At 53.7% G+C, this 27,234-nt stretch overlaps 1 protein-coding gene across 3 annotated transcripts in view; it reads left to right on the top strand.

Moving 5' to 3' along the window:
* Syt2 (synaptotagmin II) overlaps positions 1-27,234 on the top strand; it is a 104,886-nt gene that overhangs the window by 69,907 nt on the left and 7,745 nt on the right. For 2 of the 3 annotated variants that reach the window (XM_005375225.1, XM_005375224.2), the window contains exons 2-8: positions 20,594-20,794; positions 21,738-21,904; positions 23,288-23,407; positions 23,808-23,975; positions 24,271-24,438; positions 25,692-25,809; positions 26,782-26,915. In XM_005375225.1, coding sequence (XP_005375282.1) covers positions 20,611-20,794; positions 21,738-21,904; positions 23,288-23,407; positions 23,808-23,975; positions 24,271-24,438; positions 25,692-25,809; positions 26,782-26,915 — 1,059 coding nt within the window. In that variant the 5' untranslated portion in view covers positions 20,594-20,610. Of the gene's footprint in view, positions 1-20,444; positions 20,476-20,593; positions 20,795-21,737; positions 21,905-23,287; positions 23,408-23,807; positions 23,976-24,270; positions 24,439-25,691; positions 25,810-26,781; positions 26,916-27,234 lie in introns of all 3 variants that reach the window. The other variant, XM_005375226.2, reaches the window with a different exon arrangement.

Genomic DNA, 27,234 nt, shown 5'->3' with positions numbered 1-27,234 from the left:
CCTTCCAGGGTCGTGGTTGCGAGTGGCACCATCCCGTTCTGTGGTTGTGAGCCGTGTACCAGGCGTCCTGCCAGTTCTGCGCTGGCTGCACCGAGCCGGCCCTGCGGAGCCCACACTGCCTCCTCCCACCCTCTGCTCAGTGCTGCCCTCCCCAGAACCTCCCAAAGTCGAGTTCCGGGTTCCGGGCCTTCCCCTGAGGCCCTTCTATAGGTTACCCGCAGAGCCCAGGGAAGCAGGTCGGCAACTCAGTGCCCAGCGCCCATCCTGCCCCTATCTGTGGTGCTCTCCGACGCCTGCGTGGGCTGGAGCCGTGGCCGTGGATCAGCCCAGAGCCCTGTCTGCTCTGCATATTCGGTGTTTTTGTTTTTATTTGATTGAGTTGTAACTTAGATCCGGCCAAGTGTGTACCTTACTCGTACATGCATTTGCATAAACACCGAAGTCCTCAGGAGGGCCCTTGCGTCCCCTCCCCAGCCCTGCTCGACCCTCAGAGGAAATCAGCATCTCAATCTTTCACCAGAGTTTCCTGTTCTGCTGGGCTTCTTTGCCACCAGTCCTCAGTTTCCTTCCCTTTCCTCTTTCTCTACAAATCCTCTAAATGATGCTCCCTGAGACCGACGCTGGCTTTCCTCCTAGGCCCTCTTCTTGTCCCCAGGTGACTTTGTTCCAGTCGCCTCTGCCCCATACTAACGACTCTCAGAGCCGCAGCCCCAGCGACCCTCGGGGCATCTGCGGGGTGCCAGAAGCGGGGCAGAAACATGCAGGGGCAGAGGTTCCAGCTGGGTCCTTTGGAAGTCTGGGCGGCCTTGTCTTACCGTGTCCCGGTGTCCTCACCCATGGGGGCAGTGGGAGAGCGGCGGCGCCGCTGACTTCTTCAAGGAAGGAAGGTCAGGCACCCACACAGGGGAACTTAACTCTTGGACCACCAAGTGGAGGTGCCACGTTCACAGGGAGGAGGAGGCTGCAGGTGCTGAGGTGCCTATCAGAGGGCAAGGGGAGGTGGGCAAGGCTGGCAGTGTCTGGGCACGAAGGCGGGGAAGAAGTCTGAGATAGGGCAGTGGCTCAGAGCAGAGGAGCTGGGCCTGTAGGAGGCTGATGTGGAGGGCAGCGGGGAGAATGGTCTATTTGGGGGTCTGAATTCTCCCAGAAAAACAGAAAAGGGCAGTGAGCTTTGCAGGGCCACGGTGGGGCGGTTGGCATCACTGGCCTGCCTCTCCCTGGGGCACCCTGTGTGCTCCCGGGCTGGCGTGAGGAGGATGTGGGCACTGATATGCGTTGCATAGCTCATTCCCAAGCCTGGGGGCCTGCGGGGCCAGTTCCATGAGGTTCCTGTTCCGCAGTAACCAGGCCAGAGAAGTTAAGCAACTTCCCAAGCCCACGTGGCTAAAAGCAGCCGAGCGGAGCCCTGAACTGGCCAGTCTGCCCCAGCCCAGGGACTAACTGACCCCACCCGGCTGCACCTCCTGCCACTTGAGGCCTTTTCCTCAGTGGAGCTAGTTCCTAGGTTTGGACCCACATGCGGTTCCAAGTTGAGACTTTCCAGCGTGGAATTTCCCTTCAGCTCTTCCCTCCCCCTGGCCTGCTGGCCTCTAGAGGCCACGGTTCATCCCTCTGGTCGCTGTTTCCTCATCTGTTCCAGCCCCAGGTTGGGCAGAAGAAGTTGGCTTCTCTGGGGGATCTAATTGTGCCCCCAGGGCTTGGGTGACCCACTTTACTTTAGTTCTGGAGACTTCGAGCTGTCAGAGGTGTTGGCAGTAACAAGCATCTCCATCTGAGGGGGACCTTGTGGTAGGGGATGACGAGGCTGCATCTTCCTTGCTGCCTGCCTCCCTGTGTGCCAACTGCTATCACCCCTGGAGAGCTGACTGGGTTCCCAGCACTTCTTCTAACCTCCCCTGTCCCCTAGTTTGGCCCACAGGTGAGATGCTATTGGGGGTGCAGCTCTTTTGATCCTTTGGGAAAGAAGATATTGCTGTGATCATGAGCAACCTTTTTTCTACCCTGCTGGGCCTCAGTCTGCTTATCTATAAAATGGGAATGACCTCGAAAGCTGAGGATGATGGATGCAGCATGGGCATGCAGTAGACAGCAGAGAGCCCCACCCCTGGGCCCGGTGCTTTCATGACCCCACCCCCCCAATTCCCAAACCCACACACACTCAGTCCTGCCTTCCCGGGTGTTGGGAAGCTCGCTGGTGCTGTTTGTGGGGAAGGAGAGTCCCGGGCTGGGGGTGGCAGGTGGGGCCAAGTTCACAGCGAGGCCTTGGTTGTCTCCTGTGTCAAGTGGCAGGAACAACATCTGCCCCACCTCCATCGAGGCCTGACTCCCTTGTGTCCCTTGTGAGCTACTTTGGATGGGGTTGAATTTCATTCATCTTGGATTGTTAGCACTCACGCTAGGGCCTGGCCTAGGGTCTGGGGAAAATGAGCGTAAGCACTGGATCCAAGAGCAGATTTGAAGCAGTTAAACGTGTCCGGGGTATTTTCTGGGTCAGATGAGGTGGACAACTGCTCCCCACCCTGGTACTGAGGGGAGTCATCTACGTGGTCTTCCTGGCACCTGAGCCCCGGGGTGTCGGCCTGCAGGAGACCCGCGTGGGAGGGTCTGGCCCAGCGGGCACATCCCCAACTCCGCTTCCTGAGGCAGAGAGCTTCCGGAGGAAGGGGTGGTGCCTGGGGAGAGCCCTGCTCAGAGCCAGGCTGTGCAGTGAGCAGGGCAAGGGGGCCTGACAGGAGACAGAGATGTAAACAAGACTCGCTTCCACCTTGCAGCCCTCGTGGTCCAGGGGGACCGAGCTCCTCACACAAGTAACTTTGACACCCGGCAGAAGGGATGCAGTGTGGAGGAGAGGGACCTGCGCAGCTGGGAGGAGGGGTCTGAGGCTCAGGCTCCCTGGTTGCTCACCCTGGGCAGCAGCCCTCACCCTCCTGGGCAGACCAGGGGGTGCAGTCAGAGTCCTTGGCGTGGTTAGCACCGCAGCCTTGTTCTGGAGGACCCTGTCTGCCCCTGTACACGTGCTCAGCACAAACTCAGCTTTGCTCCGTGGGAGAATGAGGAAAGGAAACGGACCTTTTATGTTGGGCCCACTTTGTGGCAGCATCTGAGGCTTTTTAAGCCTGGTAATATCCCCTATGAGACAGGACCTGGGCCTGATGAACACTGCCCAGACGGGAGCTCGTCTCACCAGCTTGCAGGGCTGCAGTGTTGTGCTGGAAAGCAGATGGGCACTTCCGTGGCCCGCATGCCGCTGCTCCCTAGCCAGTGCCGCTCTGCTGGGGGCTTACGTTTGGGCGGAAGTCTCCCAGCAGCTTAGAAGGCCGGGTCTAAGTGCTGGGGCTGTCCACGAGGAAGTGAGCGCTTCCAGGACCAGGACCCTGCACCCCAGGCCGAGGCTGCCTTTGTGGATAGAGCGGCTGCACTGGGGCCCTGGAAGGGGTGACAGGGTGCTGTGTTCTGTCAGGTGACCCCACGGTAGGCTGTGCCCCTCATTATCCAAGCACCAGGCCTCCAGCCACGGCCACAGTTTCCCGGATGGGCGGTGTGGCTGGACTGCAGTTCTCCTCCCCTAGGGCTCCCCGCCTTCCCAGGTACGGTGTGTAACACAGTTACGCACTTGTTTGCACATGTTCATAGCACCTATGCGTGCCTGCTCACACTTGTATGGATTTGTACACATGGTGTCCTCATGTGTGTGTGCACACATGCAGCTTTCTGAGGCCCCCCTGCCACATCCCTTCACTGGCTGCAGTCACAGCAGGGCTGAGGGATGAATATACCCTCTCAGGTGCTGTGCTGGCCCGCGCTGTGGCTCTGCCCCATTACTTGGCTAATGGGCCTCCCTCTGCTCCTGCCTGCCACCATTGCCCACCTCCTTTCCAGAGTGTGAGCACCGGCTCTGGCCCGCATCCATCCATCCATCCATCCGCCTGGCTAGGCTGCACAAGTGGCTCTGGGACTGCGGCTGTGGAGAGGGCCCCGAGGCACGTGCAGCTCCCAGATGGACAGCAGGGGGCACCACTGGGCCTCAGTGGATAGCAGAGGAGCAGGGATGATAGGAGGCCCCTACCTTCTCAGTGTATGGAGGACACTCACCCCACCCCCACCACACACCCACACTGCACTAGCACACCACACGACCACACCACACCCCCCACACGCACTCTGCACGTCCCATGCTACACTGTAGCTATTTCTGCCCCTGTAGACACAAATCATACCCCACCCCTATACACACACCACGCTATACTATGTACACCCCTGTACCCACACACACATACACCACACACCCCATCCCCTACTACACACACACACAAACTTCACCACCACACATGTACATACCCACCCACCCCCATGACACTACACGCTTCAACGCCCATGCAGCTTACACACACCACACACAGCCTTACCCACCGCACACAGCCCTACTCACTGCACACACCACATACAACATGCTACACGCCACGCACATTCACCCCTGTAGATACCACACGTGCATGCACACCACACCACACACTGCAGTGCATAGCACACACACCTTATTAACCACCGCGCATACATACACGTGTACACACACAGCCCACCACACCACTATACCCCTGTCCAACACACACACACACACACACACACACACACACACACACACCTCCCGCACCGTGAGAGGCCTTCAGGGCTCTCACCCAGTCCCTGCAGGGGCGCTGCTCAGCACAGTGCCTGTGTTCAAAGCTTGTGATGTTTAGTTAGAGGGAAGAGGCATCCATTTGTAATGGTTTTCAGCTCCAGATGAAGCTGTGCATCTGGCACGAGGGCAGCAGGGATGGCTGGACAGTCTGGCATTGCTCCTGTGGCAGAGCTGCACCCACAGTGAGCACAGTGATGACGGCATCGTTGATCGCTGCTGAGCCACCCGGAGCCCCGGGGTGCCCATCACACTCTGTAGAAGCAACCCCCTCTGCGGATCTTGACCGGAACAGGGATGCCACGACCCTCCTCCGAGCACACTCACACACCAAGTCCCCCAAGGCCTGGTGACACCACACCACACTTCCCCAAGCCCACACAGGCAGCCCCAGCTCTGCTGGGCCCCAGGCTTCCATCGGTCCCCACGCAGCACCCATTCGGGACCCTGCCCTTCCTGGCCTACCCCTAAGCATCCAACCAGCGGAAGACCCTTCACTCTGCCCAGAACTGCCTACCTGCCTGCCTGTGGGGTGGGGAGAGGCTTGCTAGGGAGCAGAGGGCTCTGGATAAGCACCAGGGTTCTGGGAACTGCAGTGGGCTGGGCACGGCCAGAGCCCACTGGTCTGCAGCTGTGCGGTGACTCGGCAGCTTCTCCCCCTTGGTGAGCAGAGGTGGATGAAGAGTCATGCTGCAGGACGAGCTCTCTCAGGAAGACCCACTCCTCTTCCCACGGGGTGATGGCTTCTCCACCCCGGGTCAACTGGGGTCCCAGCCGGGGTGGTGCTGAGGGCCCCAGCCTGGCAAGCCATCTGCACACTGCCCCCTGCGGGAGTGAGCCAGGGGAGCAAATGGAGGCCGTGGGGTTTGGTGGGCAGCCTGTGAAACGAGTCACTTCTGCAGGAGAGACTGAAGCGAGGCGCTAGGAAGGACTGCATTCCCAGGGCTAAGAGAAGGCTCCGCTGCTCTGTGTGAGAGCTGACCCAGGAAGCCGCATCAGGCCATGGTACACAAGGAACTTGAAGAAACGAGTCATTTATTTTCAAAATGAGCTAGAAAATTAATTCATTAAAACTTGATCCTCTGTCTCCCGGGACAAAATGTTGGACTGGAGCTTTGGTGCAAAAAAGAAAGCCATGCGTTTGTCCTTAAGTATTGATCGTGTTTAGCCTGCTGGCCTCAGCAACAGAGGCGTTGTGCTAGTTAACCTATTTCCATCTCATTACCCAGGCTTTTGTAAACACAAGGCCTGCAAGATTAGTAAGCTGGGTCCAGTCAGCTCTCCATTATCTGCCTCCATCCAGGTGAGGGTTGGGTGCGATAATCCACAGAAGTGCACGGTCCCCAAACCATGTCCGGGTGGCAGTTGGAGGAGCGAGTGCGTGTGCGCATCATGTGTGTGCACGCGCGTGTATACTTTTGGTGAGGTTGGGGATCAAACTCACTGTCTTTGATGTGGGATCAGGATCCTGTCCTGGAGGGAGTCGCATCTCCATGAGACAGGGAAGCACTTGGGAGGGGATGGAGCAGGGTCCAGCCCTCCTGACCTGGAGAGCAGAAGGGAGGCCGGTGAGGGCAGGAGGATCGCTGTGAGTTCCAGGCCAGCCTGAGTTACATAGTGAGTTCAAGGCCAGCCTGAACTACATAGTGAGATCTTGTCTCAAAAAAAAAAAAAAAAAAAAATCAAAAGATACAATAAGATCCACTTGGCAGCTGCTATTTTCCCAGCGCCCCTGCCCAGAGGCAATGACAGCTACTGCCCTCAGCTGCTATGCCTCTTTCCAGAGCAAGTCAGTGGATACTGGGCACACGCTTGTGTTCCCACCCCGCACACAGGTACAACGCTTAGTCCTGTGCCCTGACTGATGGTTGCCCTTGAGATGACCCCTTATCCGCATATAGAGAACGTCCCCTCAGTACCTGTGCCTTCCAGGTTGCTCCCACATGGTGGAGCAAAGCCCCTCAAAACAGAACATCCCACACCGGACATGGTGCTGCACTCCTGCGATGCCAGCACGCTAGCAGGCCGAGGCAGGAAGATTTCCAGTTCCAGCCAGGACAACTTAGCAATTTAGTGAGACCCTGTCTCAAAAAAAAAAAAAAAAAAAAAAACGCTGAGGATGTGGCTTAGTGTGAAGGCCTGGGTTCAATTCCCAGTGCTGTAAAAAGAAAAGCAAAAACACCTAGAGCTTCTGTAGTGTATGAATGTGTGCATGGTCGTCTCACCCTTCCACCCCAGCCTCGCTGGCCTTCCCTTCCACTGCACAGCTTATTGTCAGTCGAGTCCCCATCTGGTTCAGATCCAAGGATCGCAGCTGGGTGCTGAGCCCCGCTGTGTTTGGAGCTGAGGAAAGATGGAGCCCCCAGACAGAGGTTTCTTCTTGTTACAAAAGGCTGGTAACAGGAGAGCCCCTTCCCTCTGCCTGCCTGTGCTGAGGGTTCCCAAGGTTCTCTCCCCCCAGTACCCACCTACAGCCTGGCTTCCTGGCCTGGCAGCCCTCCTCTGGCTCGATCCTGTATGGCAGAGAGAAAAAGGAGACTAAGATAAAGGTTAAGCCAACCAGTTGTCACCTGCTCCCTGACATCCCACCTACCCCAGGCCACATGTGGCTGTCACTGTGGCAGAGGCAGGTGACCGGTGCTCAGGGACCCCAGGTGTTCCACGGGGACAGACTGTGGCCCCCACCTCTCCTTGGTGCAGCTGTTGCCAGCCCTGGGTACCGTGATGGGAGGAAGTGGGTCAGCAGCCATGGATCAGGGCCCGGGAAGGGAATCCCTGTGTAGATTCTCCTCCGTGTTTAGTCCTCCCCGAGCACCTGCCTCCGCAGCATAATGCCTGCCCGGTAGAGATGCTGTGCTCCGTGACCTTCCCCTAGCCCAGACTTGGGAAACTGGAAGTACGGGAGCCTTGGATGCACGTGAGTTTAGGTTTGGGTCTGTCTGCTGACTAGTGTGGCCTCCAGTGGGCCACGTGCTTGGCTGGGGAAAATTCTCCTTATCTCTGAAATGATGCCAGTCCTTGCGCCCTAGTCCCAGGCAGGTCAGCAGTGATGTTTGTGTGTTTGTGAAACAGAGCTGTGATGGTTGAACCTGTTGTTGCCGGATAGTTTTGTCGCTGAAACAAAGGAGGGTGGATCTATTTCAGGTCACAGCTTCAGTGCACAGTGCACTGGCTCCATCGTTTTTGGGTCTGTTGTGAGGCAGTGGCATGGTGGAAGAGTGTGGTGCGTGGAGGCTGCTTGCCTCATGGTGGTCAGAAGCAGAGAGAAAGGGAAAGACAGCTGGAGAGGAATGCGCCGGGACCAGAGCCCCAAGGTTGTGTCCCCATGATCCACTCCTTTCAGGTAGATCCTGAGTCCCACAAACGCTTCCTCTGAATAAATAATGCTGTCAAATTCTGACAGCATCAGCAGAGTCCTCGGAACCGTCACTTCTCCCAAAGCCATCAGCACCAGGCCTCCAGCACAGTGAGCCTTAGGGAGGTGCGCTGCACCCCTGCTGTGGCAGGTTCCCTCAGGCTGCCGGACAAAGCCTCAGGAGCCAGCGTTGCTTGTTCCAGGGTCGGCCTGTGCCTGGCTGTCCTCCTTCTCACCAGCCCCCCTTGGTCCCCACAGTGCTGCCTTCTGGGACTCTGCTCCCTGGGTGGGGCTTCTCAGGGCCACCCTCCTCACATCCTGACCCTGCTGGCCAGGAGTGCAGCTCCCGGGCCCAGGCTCCCCCTGGGGCAGCTGCAGCCTTCTCTGCCTAATCCTCCATTTCATGCTTTCCTGCTCGGCTGGCTCTGACCAGACACAGGAGTTTGCTCGGTCCAGAGAGCCCCTGGAGTCCAGATCCATTTATCACCCTCCATTCTCCCAGCTACCATAGCTGCCTTCCCTGGGCGCAGCTTCAAACATCATCGGGCCTTGAGGGAGGTCAAGGGAGCGATAAATCCCAGAGGAATTGGATTTTCCTCCTGCTGTTCCCTCCTCTTCCTCCTCCTCCTGTTCCTCCTCCTGTTCCTCCTCCTGCTCCTCCTCCTCCTGCTCCTCTTCCTCTTCCTCCTCCTCGCTCAGCCACGGCAGCCCTGTGTCCTGGCTGTGGGTCCTGGAGGTGGAGGAGAAGCGCTGGGCGAGGCTCACAGACTTGATTCTGCCGCCACACAGAACCAGAGGCCTGTGACCTTGGATGGGGGCGGGCCCCGCCTGGCTGGGCCTTCTTTCCTCACGGAAGTCTTGAGTCTTTTTTTTTTCTTGGTTTGGAGAGGGATCAAAAACACCTCACTCGTATATTTATCCAAAAAGAGAAGATGAAAGTGTTTCGTTTTGGTTTTTTTGGTTTGCATTTTTAAATAAGTGTATACGTGCTGTAGAAGCGGTTGGTAACATCACAGACACACACCGGGCGCGGTCTGAGCTATGACAGAGATAAAGGTCCCTCCCTCTGGTCCCTGTTGTTTGTTCATTGAGCATGTACTGTGTGCCAGCCAAGGATCCCTGTATTTATGAATTTTAAATTCTAGTGACAAGAGATGGGCACAGAGAATTGAGGAACTAGATCATGTGTCAGCTGGGGAAAAATGCTAAAGATAAAAACAAACTGGGAGGGGTGTAGGGGCCAGGGGGAGGTGGGCTGTGGTGTCGAATGGTCACCACCGCGGCCTCACCGAGCTGAGGAGGCTGGTGGGAACGGTGTCCCAGGTCAAGAGAGCCTGGTGCATCGGAGGGTCTGCCTGAGGTGTGTGGAGGGGAGGAGGGAATGCAGCAGGCTCTGCGTTCCATGATGGCTGCTGTGAGGGCCTGAGCTTCTCTTTGGGGGATGAAAAGCTGCTTTGGGGTCTTCAATTTAATAAGACAGCAGGCTGGAGAGGCAGGGGTGGAGACCGGCCCAGAGCCTTGGGGCCTACCTGTCTGGCTGGGGCCCCACCTTGACCGCTTGGCGAGAGCAGGTGGGAGAAAGAGCAGGAGAGTGCCCTGGGCTGGTGAAAGGGCTCTGGCTGCTTCTCCCTCCTCCACTCTGAGACCCAGCCGTGACAGAGCTGGCTGACAAGGGTGTGGGGTTCCTCAGAGGCGGTGTGTGCCGCGGTCTGCACAGGGGCTCCGAATCTCTTACTATGGGACTCTCGTCTCTGGGGAAAATGGAAACCTGCCCAGGAGCCCGTGGCAGTGGTGCGTGCCTGTCATCCCAGCACTCGGGGAGGCTGAGGCAGGAAGATCACAAGTTCCAGCCCAGCTTGGGCAATTTAGTGAGACCCTGTCTCAGAATGAAAAAACTGAAAGGAAAGGGAGTCCGGGCAGCTTTGGAAAGATAAGCAACAGGGCTCTGGGCTCACGCAGGTGTGGCTGCAGGAGGGCATGTGGCCTCCCCAAGCAGCTTCTCATTTTGTCCCAGCCTCACCTCAGGCCCTGAGCATCATAGCTGTGCTTGATAGCTGAGAGGTCTGAGGCCCTGTAGGTGGTGGCACATCCCCATAATCCAAGCCTTCTGGGAGCCGGAGGCAGAAGGATCCTAAGTTTGAGCTCAGCCTGGACAGTCAGGTGACTTAGCAAAACCCTGTCTTTTTGTCTGTTTTTTTTTTTTTTAAGACCCTGTCTTTTTTTTTCTTTTTTTTTTTTCCCGGTACTGGGAATTGAAATCATGACCTTGCCCTTACCAGGCAGGCGCTGTGCAGCAGAGCTAAATCCCCAGCCCCCAAGATCCTGTCTTAATATAATTTTTTTTTTTTAATCTGATGGCAAGGTAAGAAACTCCCTAGGGTCCCCTGGCACCCAGGGACACACCTGACTCTGCCTAGGTTCTCAGAGCTGTGCACAGCACCCTCTCCCCACTATGCCAGCTCAGGAGTCCCATTACCCACACAGCTCCTGCTCAGGCCCTCCCAGCTGGCCTTGGGTGGCTGCTGCCGGACGCAGCCTGATGACTGTTGGAGCAGCTGAGTCCTAACAGTTGTCGCAGAGCCTGGGACCGGGAGCCAGATACAGTGGGTGACACAGTGGGTGACCCTGGGGATGCTACTGCCCATGGGCGTCAGTGTCATCTGTGAGTGGCGTGATGTGACCCAGTGCCCCATGAGCCTGCCCTGCTCAATCACTTAGTCATTTGTACACCACATATGCGTCAGCTCCTGTCATGTGTCACACAGGATGCTGTCTGCTGGGATGGGGTCACCATGGCCTCTGACAGGCCACCTCATAAGTGACTTGGGCCTCACCTGCCATGAAATCTTCCGTTACAACTGCCCAGCTCAGCAGCCATAGTGAGTGCATGAGCTGGGGAGCATTGCTTTGTTTTAATAAAATTGTATTTACAAAAATGAAATGGAGGGTTGGATTTGGCCTGTGACCATAGTTTACCAGGTCTACCCTGGAGCGACAGCAAGGAGCAACAGTCTCAGATCATAAAACATAGTATAGACATTACCATTCCAAAAGGTACAAACGGGGATACAAAGCATTGGGACCAGCAAGATAAACATTAAGTCCTACGGTTCCATGTGGAACATCTGGAGCAATCCATGATGAATTGTGAGCTTCAAAGGTCTTACATGGCTCCACTCTGATGGCACTGATGTTGGTTGTATCTCCCACAGCTTCTCTCTTGGGCCCACTCTGCTCCTCCTTGCAGCTTTCCTCAGATGATCCACATTCCCGGTTTTTCCAAACTTCTGGATTCTCCAGTGCACTTTAAGCTTCTTATTCACAGCTTCACATACTGCCCTCTCAGGGCACACCGCCTGGCCTCTCAGGCCTTCTGAATTCTAGGTGGAAGCCTTTTTAACCTCAGAGATCTTGCATTTTGTGTGAACCTAAAACCAGTGCCGTGTGGATAATGCCAGGGTCTGCTGCCAGCTGGACTAGTAGTCAGGCTTTCTTCTCTCTTGACTGTAGGGGTTGAGTGCCTGTATTGCTGAGCACTCTGAACCTGATTCTGAGGAACAAATTCTCTATGCCACCGCCATTCTGGAACATAGTCTGGCCACTGCCATTCTGGAACATGGTCCTCTGTGGCTTTCTCCTCAAAGCAAAGTCTTTTACTTTTGCAGGTTTGAGGCTGCAAAGAGCGGAGACTTGCTGCTGCTTGTGATGCCCTCAGGCCATCTTTTATATTCTCCTGTTCCTTCTCAGCAGTTGAGATCCCCTCAGCTCTATCTTTACAGTCCGCAGCTTACTGGAGCTTCCTTTCTGGCCAGACTCACAACATTTTAAATCATCCTGCTGGGCTCCTTGCTCTTGATTCTCAATATAAATCTGGCTAAAAGCCCCCAACAATAGCCATGCCACCGCCTCAACATTAGACTGCCTTGAAACTTCTTCTGCCAGGTTAATTAGTCTCCGCTGCCCTTAATCTCAATCTCAGGCAAAGTCTCTGGACATGAGCAAAATGCAGACAAACTTTCTGCCAAGCCATAACATACATCGTCTGGAGTCCAACAGCCTATGCAGTCCTTCTTCCCAGCAGAAACCTCCTGAACCCGGTCTTTACCAGCAGGATTTCTATCAGCCTTCTGGTCTTCTGGGCTCTGACCAGAATCTCTCATACAGGACAACCTAAGGCATTTCAGCTCTTTTCTTTCAGGCAACATCTCTGAACCTTTCCAAACTCCTCCCACAAGCTGTTCCCAAAGGCTCTTGAACCACATGGTCATGTATAGTCACAGCAATGACCCCACTTCTCTGGTGCCAAATTCTGTGTTGGTTACTTCTGTCTTGTTGCTAAGACAAAATATCTGATGCCCAGAATTAAGGAAGGAAAGGTTTATTTGCTCACAGTTTATGGAGGTTTCAGTCCATTCTGCTGGCTCCAAGGCAGAGTAGCACATGGCAGAGGGCAATAGGAAGACAGCAAAAGCAGCAAGAGCAAAAGGGAGGAGCAGCAGTAGAGAGCAAGCCTCTTTCCTTTCTTTATATTGTATGCAAGCTCCCCAGCCCAGAGCGGGTGTAGCACTCATACCCGTAATCCCAGAATTGGACCATGAGTCAATCATAAACTCTAGAAGCCCACCCCATGACTGCATGAGGCTTTAAGGGGACATCCAGACATAAACCATAACACCAGTGAGGTAGGAGAGGGCATAGCATGTGCAAAGATCCTGGTGTAGGTAATGTGGCATATTAGAAGGGCTGGAAGAAGGCATGTGTGGCTGCTGGAAAGACCCAAAGGAGGGAAGGAGAAGATGGTGCCAGACATAGAGTATGAGGGGTTGCTAGGCTGCTTTCAGGATTTTTGCCTGTCTTCCTGGGACGGCTTTTAAACCAAGTGACATGATCGGATTTGTGAGGAGTACTTTGGTGGCCAGAGAAGGCGAGCAAGAGAAGATACAGCAAGTGGCTCCACACGGGGCCACGTGGGGCTCAGGCCTGGCCCTCAGCAGTGACTGTGGCAGTGGCCCCTGCTGCTGTGGTCAGGTAGGTGACAGTCCAGCGGGGACATTCCGAGGGAAGGTGGCCGTGGTTAGGGTGAACACAGCTGAGAGGCTGTGCTGAAATGAACGTGTGCCTTGGGTCCAGTGACCTGCAGGTCATGTGTAACTTTACAAAGAGCCACTCAAGTGGACACTGGGGAGGAAGCCACAGTGCAGTGGCTCAGAGTGGGGCAGAGGTGAGGATGGAGCCGTGTGGCTGTCAGCTCCTTCTAACGTGTGGCCGTGGCAGGGAGGTCGGGGCCTGGCAGCTGGAGGAGCAGGGGCTGGGGTGCTTCCCAGTGGTGCGTGATTGGCTGGTGCTGTTTTAAAGGGGAAAGGTCCGGCAGGAGAAAGGGAGAGCATTAGAACAAGGGAGCTTGCCGGGCTTCCTGCCACCTTTCTGGCTTGTGGGAAGAGGTGGCGCCTGGGTGACAGGGCTCCCTGTAAGGAGAGATGTGTCCTCCAGTGCCACGAGCTTGGGGGAGCCAGGGTGGCTGCCACGCACAGTTGCAGTGGCCTCTATTCCTCCTGTAATCACAGGGGAGGGTGTGTGCGGGAGGCCCAGGCCTGCAGAGGGAGAAGGAGATGCAAGTTTCTGCTGTGACGGGGGCAGAGCAGATGAGGGTGGCACATCCAAGGTTTCTGTGCAGCCTGGGCTGAGGCTGCCGTGTGCACTGTCACCAGTGGTCCTGTGTGGTCATGGGGCAGCCATGGGGCTGGACGAGGCTGACCGGGAGCTCTCCAAGGCTGGCATTTTGCCCAGGGAGTGCCAGGTAAAGGGAAGCTGAGGGATTTTAAAGACTTGGGGAGAAGTTGTAAGCATGAGGGTCCATGATGGACAGGAGGGGCCTGGATGGCCGCAGGGAGGTCATAGGAGCACAGAGGCACATTTGAGGCCCAGGGCCAGCAGACACAAGGGCTGAGAGAGACGGATGTGCAGGGGGTGGGTCTGTGGCACGAACCGAGTGGCCGAGAGCAGAGGAGGCAGGAGTGTGGGAGCTGGCAGGCCTGGCCGAGCTTTGCCTGCCCCATGAGGATCCACGGCCGGGTGTGGCAGAGTCAGCGTCGCGGCAGTGTGAGGTGACACTGAGGGTAGAGCGAGCAGAAGCCTGCAGTGAGGAGGCCCCGGATGCCCGAGAGGCAGAGTGGCGAGGAAGGAAGAGCCAAGGCTTTCGGCCTGTGCACCGGCGCCATCGGCTGGATGGACACTGAGCAGCTGGGCCTGGACCTGCTCTGTCCCCAGGCCTGTTGCCCTGCGCCTCCAAGAGCCACCCTCTCAAGCCTCCCATACTGTCCTTGCCACCCAGGCAGCCAGAGCCTCGTGGGGCTTATTGGAGAGAGATTTAAAAGGCCTTTGGGCTCCAGGCACTGAAAAAGCTACCCTGCATTCTTGGGTAAGTCGCTGCCCTCTGCGGGCGTCCCCAGGACTGCGGTCCTGTCTTTCCTAAGAGCTTGGGGATGACAAGATGTTCAGCCTCGGTGGATGTCCCTACCTCTGGGTCACATTCTTGTCTCTTTCGTCAGTATAGCCAGAGGGAAATTTTCATAGCAGAAATCCGCACCTGCTGTCCTCACTCTGTCCTTTAAGCCGTCCAGCACATCTGCTCCTTTTTGGCAGTGAAGACCCCTGGATGCGGCCCTCCTTACGAACCCGGCCTGGCCCTGCCTGACCTGCCAGCCTCCTCTTGATCCATGCCCGCTCCCTCCTGCCACCCCGCCTGCTTTGGGGCTCTGTGCTTAGCCCAGTCTTCCACCCCTGGACCTTTGCACTTGTTCTCTCTGCCTCTGTCCCTGGATGTTCCCACTTGTCCTCCAGGTTTTAGTTCAATCATTGCTTCCCCAGGAAAACACTTCTGCTCTCCCAAGTTAGGTTAGGTCCGATATGCCCAGCAGAAACCTTCATGCCACTGGGTATCTCTTCTTTGGGGCACTTCTCACTATGATAATCTTATGTTCACATATGTGCAGTTATTTAATTTATTTTACGTAAGTTCCATGAGAGAAGTATGCAATGAGCTCAGAAAATACTTGAGTGACTGATTGCCTCTCACACGTGTTGTGTTCGCTCCGCTGCATCTCTTACCTTCTCACCTTAGACTGGGTCCACAGCATTTCCGGTCTGGCTCTGACTTCCCTGTCTCTAAGTCGGGTGATTCCTCCGCTCAGAACCTCAGTGGTCCTTTCCGGGCCCTTTCCTTGGACTTCAGGACCTGTGACGCAGCTCCCCACTTCATATCTTGGTCTGAGGGTGATGTGAGCCCTGGAGACTGACATCTCCTTTCTTCCTGCCTGGCTCTTTTTACCCCAGTGTTTCTGTTTGTTACGGGACTGTTTTCTGAGACTGGTCAGCTCTTTGAGGGAAGGTCCACACCCTCAGGCTTCTTGAAAGGGGCTCAAAGAACACTTGTCAGATTCAGATCCAACCCGCATTTACTGGCTGTTGTTTGTGTACTGAGCATGCTCAAATGTATTAAATTTTCAACAGCTCTGAAAAATAGGTAGTATGTGTGTTCAGCGATTTTATATGAGGAAATGCAGTTAGGGAGAGGGATCTGCTTGGAGTTTCCTAACATGTGGTAGTATCCTGGGGACTTGCTTTCTGCCTCCCGCTGCCCCGCCAGAGCTGCTCCGGGCCTGAGGAACGGGTGACTGGTTTGAGTTGGTGGGAAGCGAGGTGCAGGAGGGAACAGCACTGCCATGGTCCTGGCAGTCTAAGGTGAGGTTAGGTTGTAGAATCCAGAACAAATGGCCATGTGGGCTCAGTGTGATAAAGAGCATGTACAAAAAGCCCACAGCTAACGTTATACTTCACAGAGAAGGACAGAGCATTCTCCTCGTAAGATCAGGAACAAGGCAAGAATTCCCAATCTCATCATTTCTGTTCGACATAGATTCTAGCCAGCACAGTTAAGGAAGGAAGAAAAAGAAAGGAAAAGGTATCTGGCTTGTAAAGGGAGGTGTAAAATCCTGTCCACTGTATGCGCCTGTATACATAAAACCCTAGGGAATACACGCAGACGCACATGCTGTTAGGACGAATAAATGGGTCATGTAACAGTGTACACTAGATGCTAGTAATGAACCACCAGAAGTGGGTGAGAGCAGGCCCAGGCTGGGGTGTGGCTCGGGGGCAAAGAGCTTGCCTGGCATGCTTGAGGCCCCACTTCCATTCCCAGCACCATGAGAGGGAGAAGAGGAAAAAAGTGAGAGAGAGAGAGAGAGAGAGAGAGAGAGAGAGAGAAATTCCATTTAGCATCCAAACAAAATACCTATAAATAAATATAACAGAAGTATAAAGTTTGTATATTGAGAACTACAAAACAGTATTGAAAGGAATTAAAGATCTAAGCACATGGGGAAAATATTATAAAACAATATTATTAAGACAGCAATAATGCTTACATTGATCTATAGATTCAGCACAGTCTCTTAAAAACCCCCAGCTGGTTTTCTTACATAAACAAGCTGATTCTAAAGTTCCTATGGAAATGCAAGGGTAGCGAAAATGATCTTAATAAAAGGGTAAAGTAGGAAAATTTACTCTGCCTGATATGAAAACTTACTATAAAGCTTTACTCATTAAGATGTGCGGTACTAGTACAAGGATACGCATAAAGATCAGAGCATTAGGTCCAAGAGCCCAGAAGTAAAGCTCCTCATTGATGGCTATCTCATATTTTTTAAGAGTACTAAGGTAATTCAGTAGGGGAAAGAATATTCTTTTCAATAAGTGCTACTGTGTCAAATGTATATCCACATAATGAATGTGAGCCCCTTATATCATACACAATAAATTGTAGACCTTAAGGTAAGATTTAAAACTATAAAGGTCCTATAAAAAATAAAGAGTATATTTTGGTGACCTTGGGTTATGTGATTATTTCTTAGAAACAGTGTTAAAGACATAAGCAACAAAAGAAAGAAATTGGGCAGCATCGAAATGTAAAACTTTTGTTTTTTCAAAGGAATGGAAGGGTACCTCATACACTCTAGAACTGCAGCGAGAACTTGGTAACACTGGTATCAGACAGCCCACTCTCCGTTGCGGGGTGAGTGGCTGGCTCCTGTGGAAGCATGGACAGAGGATGAGGGTCCACCCCGCCAAAACTTCCCTCTCCCCTCTCCACCTCCACCGTCCAACAAGGAACTAGTAGGATCCAGAATATGTAAAGGAATCTTACAACTCAATAATCAAAAGTCAAATATTTAATGAAGAAGTTGGCAAAGGAATTGAACGGGCTTTTCTCCAAAGAAAACAGTCAAGTAGCACATAAAAAGGCACTTGGTATCATTAATCATTTGGGAAATGTAAATGAAACCCATGGGGAGACACCGCTTCACCCCTTACCAGGAAGGCTATAAACCGAAAGGCATTATGAACAAATATTGTCCAGGATACAGGGAATTTTGCAAGCCTCGTGCAGTGCTGATGGGAATATAAATCCGTGCAGCCACCTTGGGAAGATAGTTTGGTGGGCCCTTAAGATATCAAACATAGTTACCACATAACACAACAATTTTACTCCTAAATCTTTATCCAAAAGAAATGAAAACATGTTGACACTAAAGCTTATACATTTTCATAGTACTATTAGTCAAAATAGCCCCTAAATGAAAATAACCCAAATATCTGTAAATTGATAAACAGGTAAATAAAAACGTGTTATATTTATACAATGGAATATCATTTGATAATAAAAAAGGAATGAAGAATTGTTGCATGCTAAAATATAGATGAACCTAAAAAGATCATATTAAATGAAAGAAGCTGGTCTCTCACATTTTAAACAAACACTCTCACATTTTATGAATCAGTTTATATGAAAAGTTTTGCATAGGCAAATCTATGGAGACAGAAAGTAGATGAGTGATTGCCAGGGCTGGGAGGAGGGGAGGGGTGAGAGTAACTGCTAATTAGTATAGCATTTCCTTTTGGAAATGATCTAAAATGAGATTGCGGTAATAGTTGAACAACTGTAATATACCAAACCCACTGACCCGTACCCTGTATCTGAGTAAATTACATGGGTGATATGGTTGATGAATTGCATCCCAATAAAGCTCTTAAGGTCAGGGGTCCTGGATGGTGCGGGGGTGAGGGGAGACGAGAAGATAAAGACTGAACATGCATCTTGCTTGGATGGAGTGGCTGACTGTGGCTCTCAAAGAACCCGAGGTGTCCGGCAGCCCCAGAACAGGTCCAGAGGCTTTGGTGCTTTATTTAAAGATAAGCTGGGGCTTGAGGCTGTTTAACACAGCTCAGGGGAAGAGCTTGGTGAGTGTCCGGCAAGTTGCACTGGAGCCAGTCTCCCTATGCGGAGGGCTCAGCTGGCTCCTTAGAGGAAGCACAGAACTCCGGAGCTCCCGAAACTTCCTTCTGAAGAACACGGTGCAATGGGGAATTCACTCACCCTTCCTGTGTAAAGAGAAAATACCCATGTTTCCCCTTTACAGTTCTTATGCCGTATGGATCCTGCTGTGTACTATTTCAGTGCTTTTTAAAAATTTTTATTATTTTGTGGTACTTAGAATTGAAGCCAGAGCCTTTGCAGTAAGCTATATCCTTAGTTCTTTTTTTAAAACTCTGAGACAGGGTCTCTCACAAAGTTGCCCAGGTTGGGCTCTAATTAGTGATTTTCCTGCCTCAGCCTCCCAGTAAGTATTTGTCATTAAGTAAAACTGACGCCTCAGAGAGATGTGTTGTAACTTTGCATGACCCAGAGTGCTTCTGTGTGTCCATGTCTAGGTCCCCTGTGTGCTGCACCCAGTACACACCCTCTGCACCCTACCATGGGCCTGGCCTGGATGGAGGCTGATGCAGGCACAGCACCTGCCCTCATGGGACTTTAGTTAGAGGACTGGCCCTACTTTGAGAAGCAGAAATAGTGTGGAGGGGAGCATGAGATTGGGGCTGGGGCAAAGTTTGGAAGCTCAAGAACATACCCTTAAATGAAAACCAAAAGTTGTGCTCACTGTAATGTGCACCCCCGTGCACGTACGTGTATGCAAGGGGTGGTGGCCCTGAGCCTCACACATGCTGGGCGAGCGCTCTGCACTAAGCACATCCCTAGCTGTATAGCAGCATTTTTACTAGCAAAAAAGTTGGAAAGTATTAAAATGTCTAATATTTAATAGTGGAATAAACAAATTATGGTAATACTGTTCATGGGATATTATTTAGCCTTTTAAGAATAAAGTTTAAGCCAGGTGGCATATACCTGTAATCCTAGCACTCAGGAGGGTGAGGCAGCAGGATCATCACAAGTTCAAGGCCAGCCTGGGCTACTCAAAAAAAAAAAAAAAAAAAACCTACTACAAAGACCAGTGATATGCAGTATTGTATTAATTATTTTAACAGTATTAATTATTGTAACTCTTCTAACCTGTTTTGAAACTGTTTTATTGTTTTTTTCTCTTTCAAATTAAAAAAAAACTTAATCATAAAAGAAAAGGCTTACGATAAAAATTTGGGTTTAAAAAAGGCAAAATACCATACTACATATAGTGTGATCTTAATATGTAAACTATAGAACAATAACTGGCATACAGTGCTAACCTTAGTTCTCAGGATGGAACAACAAAGGGGCTGGAGAACTCTTTCCTGTGTGCCCTCTGCCTTTGTATCTTCCTCCCAACCTTTCTGCAGGGATCTTGAATTATTTTTTTTTTTTTTTTTTTTGAGACACGGTCTTGCTGTGTAATTTAGACTGGCCTTGAGTTCAGTATGTATCCCAGGCTGGCCTTGAACTCACAGTGGTCCTCCTGCTTCAGCCTCCCACGTGCTGGGATTACAGATGTGCTCTACTACACCCAGTTTGAGTTACTTTTGTCCTTAGTGAGTACCATTTCCTTGAAGGAGGAAGGCAACCTGTCAGCAGCTGTAGGGAGGGTGTAGGGCCTGAGATGTGATCTGGGTGCCATCTCCAGAGAGCTGAGTTCAAAATAACCCCAGAGCCAGTGCTGGGAGGGAGCCCCAGAGAGCAGAGGAGGATTGCAGCTGAGACACTCAGAGTGGCCATGTTTCCAGAAACCAAGATGGTGGACAGGATGTTGTCATGGAAGCCAGGGAGGACAGAGGCCAAAGTGGGAAGCCTTGGAGATAACCTGGCTCCCTCCTGGGAGTACGGTGAGGTTAGATTTATGTGGATACAGAAAATCCATCAGACTGTAGGCTTTGGAGCCAGGTAGACTTGTTCAAATCAGTTTTCTGACTTCCAGCTGAGCCACCTTGGGAAAGCCGCCCAGCCTCTCTGAACTGTCTGTTCAGTGGGGACACTATCATATAATATAATATTTGTGTTTGGGTTAAATGAGCCCATGTGTGGGAAACACTTCTTATGGCCTTTGAGTATATATGTACTAACATACTATGACCTATTGTTTTCCACAGTTGCTGGCATGAAGCAAAATACATTTGAACTGTAAGGGAGTATTACTGTCTGTAGCTTTGGGAACAGCTTTTCCTTGTCCTTTGGGCGGCACGTTCTGTATTTGGGCCTCTGGGATATTCACCCGGCCCTCTTCCCCGCTCCTCCTCAGCCGTCCCTGCAGCCACTATGAGGAACATCTTTAAGAGGAACCAGGAGCCCATTGTGGCTCCTGCCACCACCACGGCCACCATGCCGCTCGGCCCAGCGGACAGCTCCAACTCCACAGAGAGCGGGGGCGCGGGGGAGAGTCAGGAGGACATGTTCGCCAAGCTGAAGGAGAAGTTCTTCAACGAGATCAACAAGATCCCCTGTGAGTGGCCGGACAGGGGGATGGGGCCTTGGGCAGGGTGGCGGGGGCACAGCCAGGCTGGGCTCTTTCCTAAAGCTTGGATCTCAGCTTGGATTCTTTGGGGGACCCCTTGAGGAATGGGGGGCCGGTGGGGGCTGGAACCAATGAAGGTGCTGACAGGGGTGATATGCACCAACCTCCAAAGGGGAAAAACAAAGATTGAAAAGTGACGAAGCAGAAATCATTATTCAGCCTTTCAGTTACATTTTGAAACGAGTTTATTTTGGAATATGAAAAATAAACGTTTCTGGGTCTGGGGATATAGCTCAGCGGCACAGCACGCAGCCTGGCAAGAGCAAGGTCCTGAGTTCGATTCCCGGTACTAAAAAATAAATAAGAAAGTAAAAAGAAAAGTTTCTGCCGCATTCTGAATTGCTGGCAAAGGCTGCTGAGTGGGAGCCGTCCAGGTGTTGTTTTGGGGTGAGGAGCAGCTGCTTCAGGACCACGGAGAGCACTCCGGCCCATCCCCCACACACCCGAGCCGCGCCTGGTCCAGTCTTCCTTATCCTGAGCAGTAAACATCAAGAAGCCTGTCTGTCTGAGGCAGCCCTCTCATAACGGCACCAGGGTGGGCAGCAGGGCTCCCGTGAACAGGTGTGATAAGGAATGACCAGCCTCTGTGGGACGAGCCCATTCTCCAGTGTCACACTGAACTCTGCTTTCCACCTAAAAGCCTGCCTGCTCTCCCCAGTACCAAGGGCGGAGGCGAAGGTGAGAGCAGGGCGCTCGTGAAAAGGCACCTAAGGTATAAGCAGCCAACACGCGATCGCTCGCGAGTCCGCGGGTGAAGCACTGTGGAGCACGGGCAGTGAGGCCGGTCCTAGTCCTGACCTGTTCGGGCCAGCGCGCGGGGCTCAGGCTGGGGCCTGGCATGCTGACTCGGGGCCCTTCTCCGCGCCGACAGTGCCGCCGTGGGCTCTGATCGCCATTGCCGTGGTCGCTGGCCTGCTGCTCCTCACCTGCTGCTTCTGCATCTGCAAGAAGTGCTGCTGCAAGAAGAAGAAGAATAAGAAGGAGAAGGGCAAGGGCATGAAGAACGCCATGAACATGAAGGACATGAAGGGCGGTCAGGTAGGAGCGGGCCGTGTTGGGGCGCGGGAAGGGAGGGCCCAGCCCGACTCTCCTGAGGCTGAAAGGCAAAGCCAAGGCTTCTGGGCTCCCGCAGCCTAACTGGCTCCTCCTGCAAACTCCACAAGGCCCTGTTGGCTGCCCCTCAAGTCTAGCATCATCTGCTGGTCAGCTCGCGGGAAGGGGACTTATGCACGTGTCAGCATGACCTCATCCTTGGAAAGCAGGGGAGGGAATAATATGTTGACCCCCATCGAGGCCATTGGAACAAAGTGCTGGAGAGATGGCCCACTGTCACCACCAGGAAGCCACCACTGGGAGATCCTGTGCTCTCCTGCCAGAAAAGGCTGAGGGACAACAGGAGCCCACTTGGAGGTGTCTGGCTAGGCTGGTGGGGAAGGCAAGAGAAAGGTCCTGCACCACCAAGACAGGTTCATGTGGAATCCATCCCTAACCCTGAAAAACTCAGTTTACTCTAACCTTAAGGACAGGTGTCTTTTGGTGTTGGTCATACTAGAAAGATCCTTTTCTTCTTTCTTTTACGGCAGTGCTGGAGATTGAGCACAGGGCCTTGCACGTGTTAGGCCAACACTGAGTACATCTCCAGTGCTCACACGGTCCCTTATCACACCAAAGTCTTCCTCTAAGTTCACAGGAGCCCTGTGTGCTTCACATTCCCATGTCTGCTTTGGGAATGATTCAAAGAAATCCTAAAGACTCAGTATGAAGGCCAGAGGGGGGTGGTCTCAGGTTAGCCAGGGTCTTGTGGCAGTTGAGTGCTTATGTGGCATGTGCACGTGTGTGTATGTGCACGCATGTGTGTGTACCTGGCCCCAGAAGGAGCCTACAGTGTACGTATGTGTGTGAGGTCCCAAGAGTGAGCTACCTGGGTCTGGCCCAGCCTGGTCTCCCCAAGTGGCTGTGACATCAGGGACTGGTTTGAGCTGCAGGATTTTTTCTCATGTCACCTTCTTCCTTCTCTTTCTACTGCTGTGGACAAATCTTGTTCCTGTCTTCCTGGACCGCACTTCTGGTATGTCTTGCCCAGCATGGGTGGGGTCTGGGTTGGGACTGGTTTTGGGGGGCGTCTTATGAGGAAAGCGAGTCCTCTACCTCAAGACACTGTAGGGCATGTGGCAGAGCGCCAGGCCTCATAGTGTGCTGCGCATGGGGAAGAGGGAGGCACACCAGATCTGGCTACCAGATCCTGATGGGCTGTCGGGCAACAGTGCCCCCTGGCAGTGCCACATTCCATCCCTTGCTCCTGCCCAGCTCTGAGTGAGGGTGGCACAGAGGGGAAGGCATCCTGCTGCCCAGGTGCTGAGCCTGACTACAGCTGTTCTCCCGTTTAATTCACTTTGTCCCTCCTCCTCTAAGCTCTTTCAGGATGATGACGATGCAGAGACAGGCCTGACTGAGGGAGAAGGTGAAGGAGAAGAGGAGAAAGAGCCAGAGAACCTGGGCAAACTGCAGTTCTCCCTGGACTATGACTTCCAGGCCAACCAGGTGTGGGGAGCTGGGCCGGGGGAACCGTGGAGGTGGGGACTTGGGGATGTTCTGGGGGTAGAACAGTCACCCATGTGTGGGTATTGCTGCTTCCTGTGATGTGGGGCGTAGCTGTCTGGACACTGACCTGGTGTCAGGTTGGGCAAGGTGTCAGGTTGATTCTGGATTAAGTTGCCCACCAAACTTAGACGAATCAGTTGCCCATTCAACTTTAGGCACCCCAGTGTCACTGCACCTTCCTGGGGCAGGAGGTGGAGGCCAGCCTTACTCTGGTCAGCACTTGACCCCACCCTCCTGCTGTCACCTCTAGGGAGGCCTTGGAGGGGCCGGGTCCAGGGCCAGCTCTGGGGCTGGAGCAGTGTGGAGACTCAGGCCCCTCCCTCCACTCCTCTCTCCACAGCTCACCGTGGGGGTCCTGCAGGCTGCGGAGCTACCTGCCTTGGACATGGGGGGCACCTCAGACCCTTACGTCAAAGTCTTCCTCCTTCCAGACAAGAAGAAGAAATACGAGACCAAAGTCCACCGGAAGACCCTGAACCCGGCTTTCAACGAGACCTTCACTTTCAAGGTGATGAGCCTGGAAGGTCCCTCCCGGTCCTTGAGTTCTTCAGATCTTTCCTTAGTCCTGGGCCATGGCCGGGGCCCTGGGCTCAGCGTGGACCATGGCAGGCTGGATGCAGCCTCCCTGCAAGGTCGCTGCTGACCTCGCGCTCTGCTCCCCAGGAGCCCTGCTAGGTCTTTCTTCTGCCTCTCAGGATGGAGCAGGAAGCCTGTGGGCCAGCCTAGACCAGCGACTCGTGCACAGCATTCCTTGGAGGTGCACCAGTCACTCCAGCCCCCTCTGATCTCTTTGCACCCTGCAGGTGCCATACCAGGAGCTGGGGGGCAAAACTCTGGTGATGGCCATCTACGACTTTGACCGCTTCTCCAAACACGACATCATCGGGGAGGTAAAGGTGCCCATGAACACCGTGGACCTCGGCCAGCCCATCGAGGAGTGGAGAGACCTGCAAGGCGGGGAGAAGGAGGAGGTGAGAACAGGGTGAGGTCTAAGCCAAAAGAACGGGGTGCACTGACGCTCACCTGGACCCTCCGGGGCCTGGCAGAGAGGGTGGGCTTTAGAGCCTTCTAAAGGCTGGGGTTCCAAGGAGGAGGTGAGAACAGGGTGAGGTCTAAGCCAAAAGAACGGGGTGCACTGACGCTCACCTGGGCCCTCCGGGGCCTGGCAGAGAGGGTGGGCTTTAGAGCCTTCCAGGCTGGGGTTCCAGTTCACGCCACTGAGCTCTTGACCCTGAGCAAGGTCCCCTGAGCCTCCTTAGCTCTGGGCTTCCTTTTTAGACTCTTTACAGATAAGGATGCGCTGTCCATGTAGAGTCTGGTCTTTGGTAGCAGTCAGCTAATCAGACCATTCTTTTTGTTATCCAAAAGGTTCTGGTATCTTCTAGGGCCAGTGACTCCTTACTCTGTGCCTCAGTTTACCCACATGGAAGTTCACATTCTGTCTAAAGGATTCTTAGGAGGGGGCTTGTCCTAATGATGGCTACAGTGTGCATTTACTCAGCAAATATTACTGAGGCCCTGCTGTGTATCCAGAACTCACTTCAGCTACTCTTCCTTAAAAGCATTGGTTCTCTGTCCGGGACAAGGCCCTGGTGCTGCTAGAGTGGTGCTAGGCAGTGGTACAGGGGTAAGGAGAGAAGCACAGGACGTCCCTCTGGCCCTGCAGCTCACAGCAAGTCTGGGAGTCAGGGTGCTGCACTGGAAGTAGGATGGTGTGATGCGCTCAGTCCCCAGGACTGAGAACCTGAGGTGCTGGGAGAGACCTTAGGAGTCAGGAGTGCTGCATCCTCACCCTGGGTCCCTCTGGTGCCTCAGTTTCTCATTGGCAAGAGCCCCTGCCTTCTTTCCGTGAGAGAGTTGCCATGACACTAGCAAAAGAAAAGGGGGCAAAGTGCTTTGAAAAGTGGGACTCACTCTGCAAGTGGAGTGGGGCTGGGGAGAGGCGGCAGGGCGGGACGCTTCCGACATTCTTGGTCTCCGGGCTCTCAGGAACAGCCGGTCGGCTTCACCCAGGTTGTGCCCTGCCCTCCTCGGCTGGGCTGGGGCAGAGGCCTGACCATACCCACGTGTCCAGCCCCACCTGGCTGTGGCATGAACTGCAGCAAGAGCCCCCAGGTCAGGTGCTGAAGGGGACGGCGGCCTCAGACCAGGCTGGCAAGACAAGGCCAGTCATGCTAGAGGCAGTGCGTGACCGAGATGATGAGTCCCACTTCTCCCCGGACAGCCCGAGAAGCTGGGCGACATCTGCACCTCCCTGCGCTACGTGCCCACGGCCGGGAAGCTCACCGTCTGCATCCTGGAGGCGAAGAACCTCAAGAAGATGGATGTGGGTGGCCTTTCAGGTACGATCAGTGCTTCTGGCTGCCATTGGGTGGCACCAGCGAGCCAGTCACTACTCGGCACCCTGGAGCTCGCATGCCCTGCTGAGGAGAAAAATGTCCCTGCTCTGGGAACCGCAGGGGAGCTCTGGCTTCCCACTCCTGCTTTCTCCAAGGAGCCCCTGCCCCAGTCTGAGTACTGTCCCACTAGCCTGGCCTTGACATGTGGCCCATGAAGGAAAGAGTCGGCAAAACTTCATCACCCAGACGGGCCAGTGTCTTAGGACTTTACTCCTCTCAGGCAAGGGTAGGAAGTGGGCGTGGCTTAGGCCACACTGTGCCTCTCTGCCACCACAATGGGGACACTTCCAGGAGAAGGTGCAGGCTCTACTGGCTGTAACCTGGGAAGGGGTCAGAGTGTGTGCAGCGCTGAGTTTCAGATTTACCTGGTGGTACGTGGAGCTGGCCCATGGCGCAGGGTGCTGGTGAAGCCTCTGCCTCCACGGTGCTTTCCCAGGGAGCCAGCCAAGGGGATGGGTGCGGGCTGTGTCACTGATCCAGTATGTGGCCTTGTGTAGGTCATTTGCCTTCTTTGGCCTGTTTCTCATCTGCAAGGAGGCTTATATCGGGCCAGAGTGAGGCCTTGGCAGAGGTGTGCCCTGCCTTCAGCATTACTCTGTCCCCTGCCTAGCACAGGTATCACCAATTGGTTCCCACACTCTTTTGCAAGGCCTCACCTAGACCCAGAGACTGTCCCAGCAGGACCCCCCCTGGGAACTACAACCAACAGGTCAGAGCTGTCCTTGAGATGAAACATTTTGCCACCCTTGAGCTGAATTATTCTTCTGTGCCTTTTGGACTTCCTGTCCGGTGCCTTGGGGCTTTCTGCCTGCTTGCTCTCAGCAGGTGGAAACCCTGTCTCTTGGAGGCCGGGGTAGGCCAGTTGCTCGGGAGCTAGGAGACCTAAGGAGCCTCGTGTTGGGACTCTCTCCCCAGACCCCTATGTGAAGATCCACCTGATGCAGAATGGGAAGAGGCTCAAGAAGAAGAAGACGACAGTGAAAAAAAAGACCCTGAACCCCTACTTCAACGAGTCCTTCAGCTTTGAGATCCCCTTCGAGCAGATTCAGGTGCGCAAGCCCTCTGAGTCTTAGGCATGGAGCTGGGGTGGGGATGAAGGAGGTCGGGGGCAGGAAACTCCGCAGGACACTGGACTGCTTCACGTGTTGGGGAAGGCTCGGGCTGATGATGCTGTGGGGCCTCCCTCCCTGGGGCATCTTCAGAAGGGTCCCCTCTTCTGATGAGATGAACGTGAACTAATTCCTAAACTTGTACGTATCAGTCTTTAAGGACTTTGAGGAACATGGCCATGCATGTGGGTGTTTGTGACAACAGCCCATGGCTGGGAGTGACTGGGGAGGGAAGGTCGCCGCCTTCTCCAGCCTTCCC

The sequence above is a fragment of the Chinchilla lanigera genome, unplaced genomic scaffold, assembly GCF_000276665.1.
Source record: "Chinchilla lanigera isolate Chin_1 unplaced genomic scaffold, ChiLan1.0 scaffold00005, whole genome shotgun sequence".
In the NCBI taxonomy this organism is placed as follows: domain Eukaryota; kingdom Metazoa; phylum Chordata; class Mammalia; order Rodentia; family Chinchillidae; genus Chinchilla; species Chinchilla lanigera.
Note: the sequence above shows the minus strand (reverse complement) of the source record. Positions and strands in the feature narration are given on the sequence as shown.